This window comes from Morone saxatilis, unplaced genomic scaffold, assembly GCF_004916995.1.
Source record: "Morone saxatilis isolate NCDOM2014 unplaced genomic scaffold, NCSU_SB_2.0 Contig9, whole genome shotgun sequence".
Lineage (NCBI taxonomy): Eukaryota > Metazoa > Chordata > Actinopteri > Moronidae > Morone > Morone saxatilis.
In genome coordinates this window covers 9,254,565-9,256,036 of record NW_023340268.1, presented here as the reverse complement: position 1 = coordinate 9,256,036, position 1,472 = coordinate 9,254,565, and the positions used below count along the sequence as shown (strand labels likewise).

Genomic DNA, 1,472 nt, shown 5'->3' with positions numbered 1-1,472 from the left:
AGAGAGAGAGAGAGAGAGATTTGAGTTGAAATGACCAAAAGTAAGCAAAACGTTTGTGTTTGTGAATTTGATCAACTGACAGTGAAATGTGAACACACAACTTCCAGGCTCGTACTGTCAGAGATAAACAAACACAAAAAAATCCACATTTGAAAAAAATTTTTAAGGCTCTGCCGTTCTGAGCCAAAAAGCCTCTAAAAAGGCTCTTTTTCTAATAGAAAATAATGCAGGTTGAACTATGGGTAAATAGTTTGAGCATGAAACCTTTTTTAAACTGAGTTTTGATGTAATTTATATTTAACTACCATGTCAATGTAAGACAACTGGTCTCCAACTGACAATTATTTTTATTCTAGGTTAATCTGTCAATTCTTTTTTTAAGTCAATCAGTAATTTAGTTCATAAAACATCAAAATTGATGATAATTAAATTTCTGTCAATCAACTATCTGTTTCAGCACTACACTTATTTAACACACAAAAAAAATGCAACATAAACTTAAACAAGCTTTTATTTTCAGAAGAACTGTGGCGTAAAGCATGAAGAGGAGGCTGACCCCCCTTTAATTTTGAATGATCATGAATTCAACAGCTATTTGTCATTAATGTTGGCAGAGTTATCAGCCTGGCTGCATGCCAACCTTTACTGTTACATGCAAACATTGAGTATGTTTATTGAGTTATGTTTATCTGAACTTCTAAAGATCATGTTTTATTCCAGAAAGGTCAGAATTGTGTGACTGGACTGCTAAGCCTCAAACAGCCAATATACCATCTTTGTGTGAGAGAAATTACAGATCTGATGGCTTACAGTTGTGATATGAGTAAGTTTATAGATTACTGTAATGTTAATTTTAGTGTTTAGTGTTTAGTAACAATACTAAGAATGAAACTGGTACTTACTTTGGGATGGAAGGCAGAGCTCTTTCTCCCTCTAGAGGACAAAAACACACATCATCAGGATCTGAATGAGTAACGTGAAGCACAATAAATGTGTAAGACTACATACAGGATTTTCTAATGTTTTATGACTAAATACTTATTTTAATAGTATATTTTTGAGCATAAAAAAAAAACACCCAATAAAAAGGTGTACAGGGTTGTATTTCAATACTTATGTATAACCCTAAAGAGGTGGACAGAAAAGGTGGGATCTAAGGTTTTTATACCTTTCTGAACTCTGACGATGAAGGAATGAGTTTCCATGGAGACCAGCCGACAGTAACCGTCAATCAAGTCAGCCAAGTTCTCTGCCATGGTCAGTGATGCTGTTGTAACCGTGAGAGGCTGCACACACACATGCACAACCGCACAAACACACACACATATACAGTGGCAGCCATGTTACAAAAGAGCCATTATCCACAAAGACACACACACTCTTACACATAACAGCACAGTGGGGGTTTCCAGCTGCTCCTTATGTCAGGGGAAAACTCTTCTCTCTCACAGTATTTATGTGTGTGTGTGTGT

At 35.8% G+C, this 1,472-nt stretch overlaps 1 protein-coding gene across 8 annotated transcripts in view; it reads right to left on the bottom strand.

Annotated features, from left to right (window-relative positions):
• ptk2aa (protein tyrosine kinase 2aa) overlaps window positions 1–1,472 on the bottom strand; it is a 54,302-nt gene that overhangs the window by 25,467 nt on the left and 27,363 nt on the right. For all 8 annotated transcript variants that reach the window (XM_035680990.1, XM_035680985.1, XM_035680987.1 and 5 more), the window contains 2 exons: window positions 1,169–1,286; window positions 903–933 (listed from right to left, as the gene is read on the bottom strand). In XM_035680990.1, the coding sequence (XP_035536883.1) occupies window positions 903–933; window positions 1,169–1,286 (149 nt within the window). The remainder of the gene's footprint in view (window positions 1–902; window positions 934–1,168; window positions 1,287–1,472) is intronic.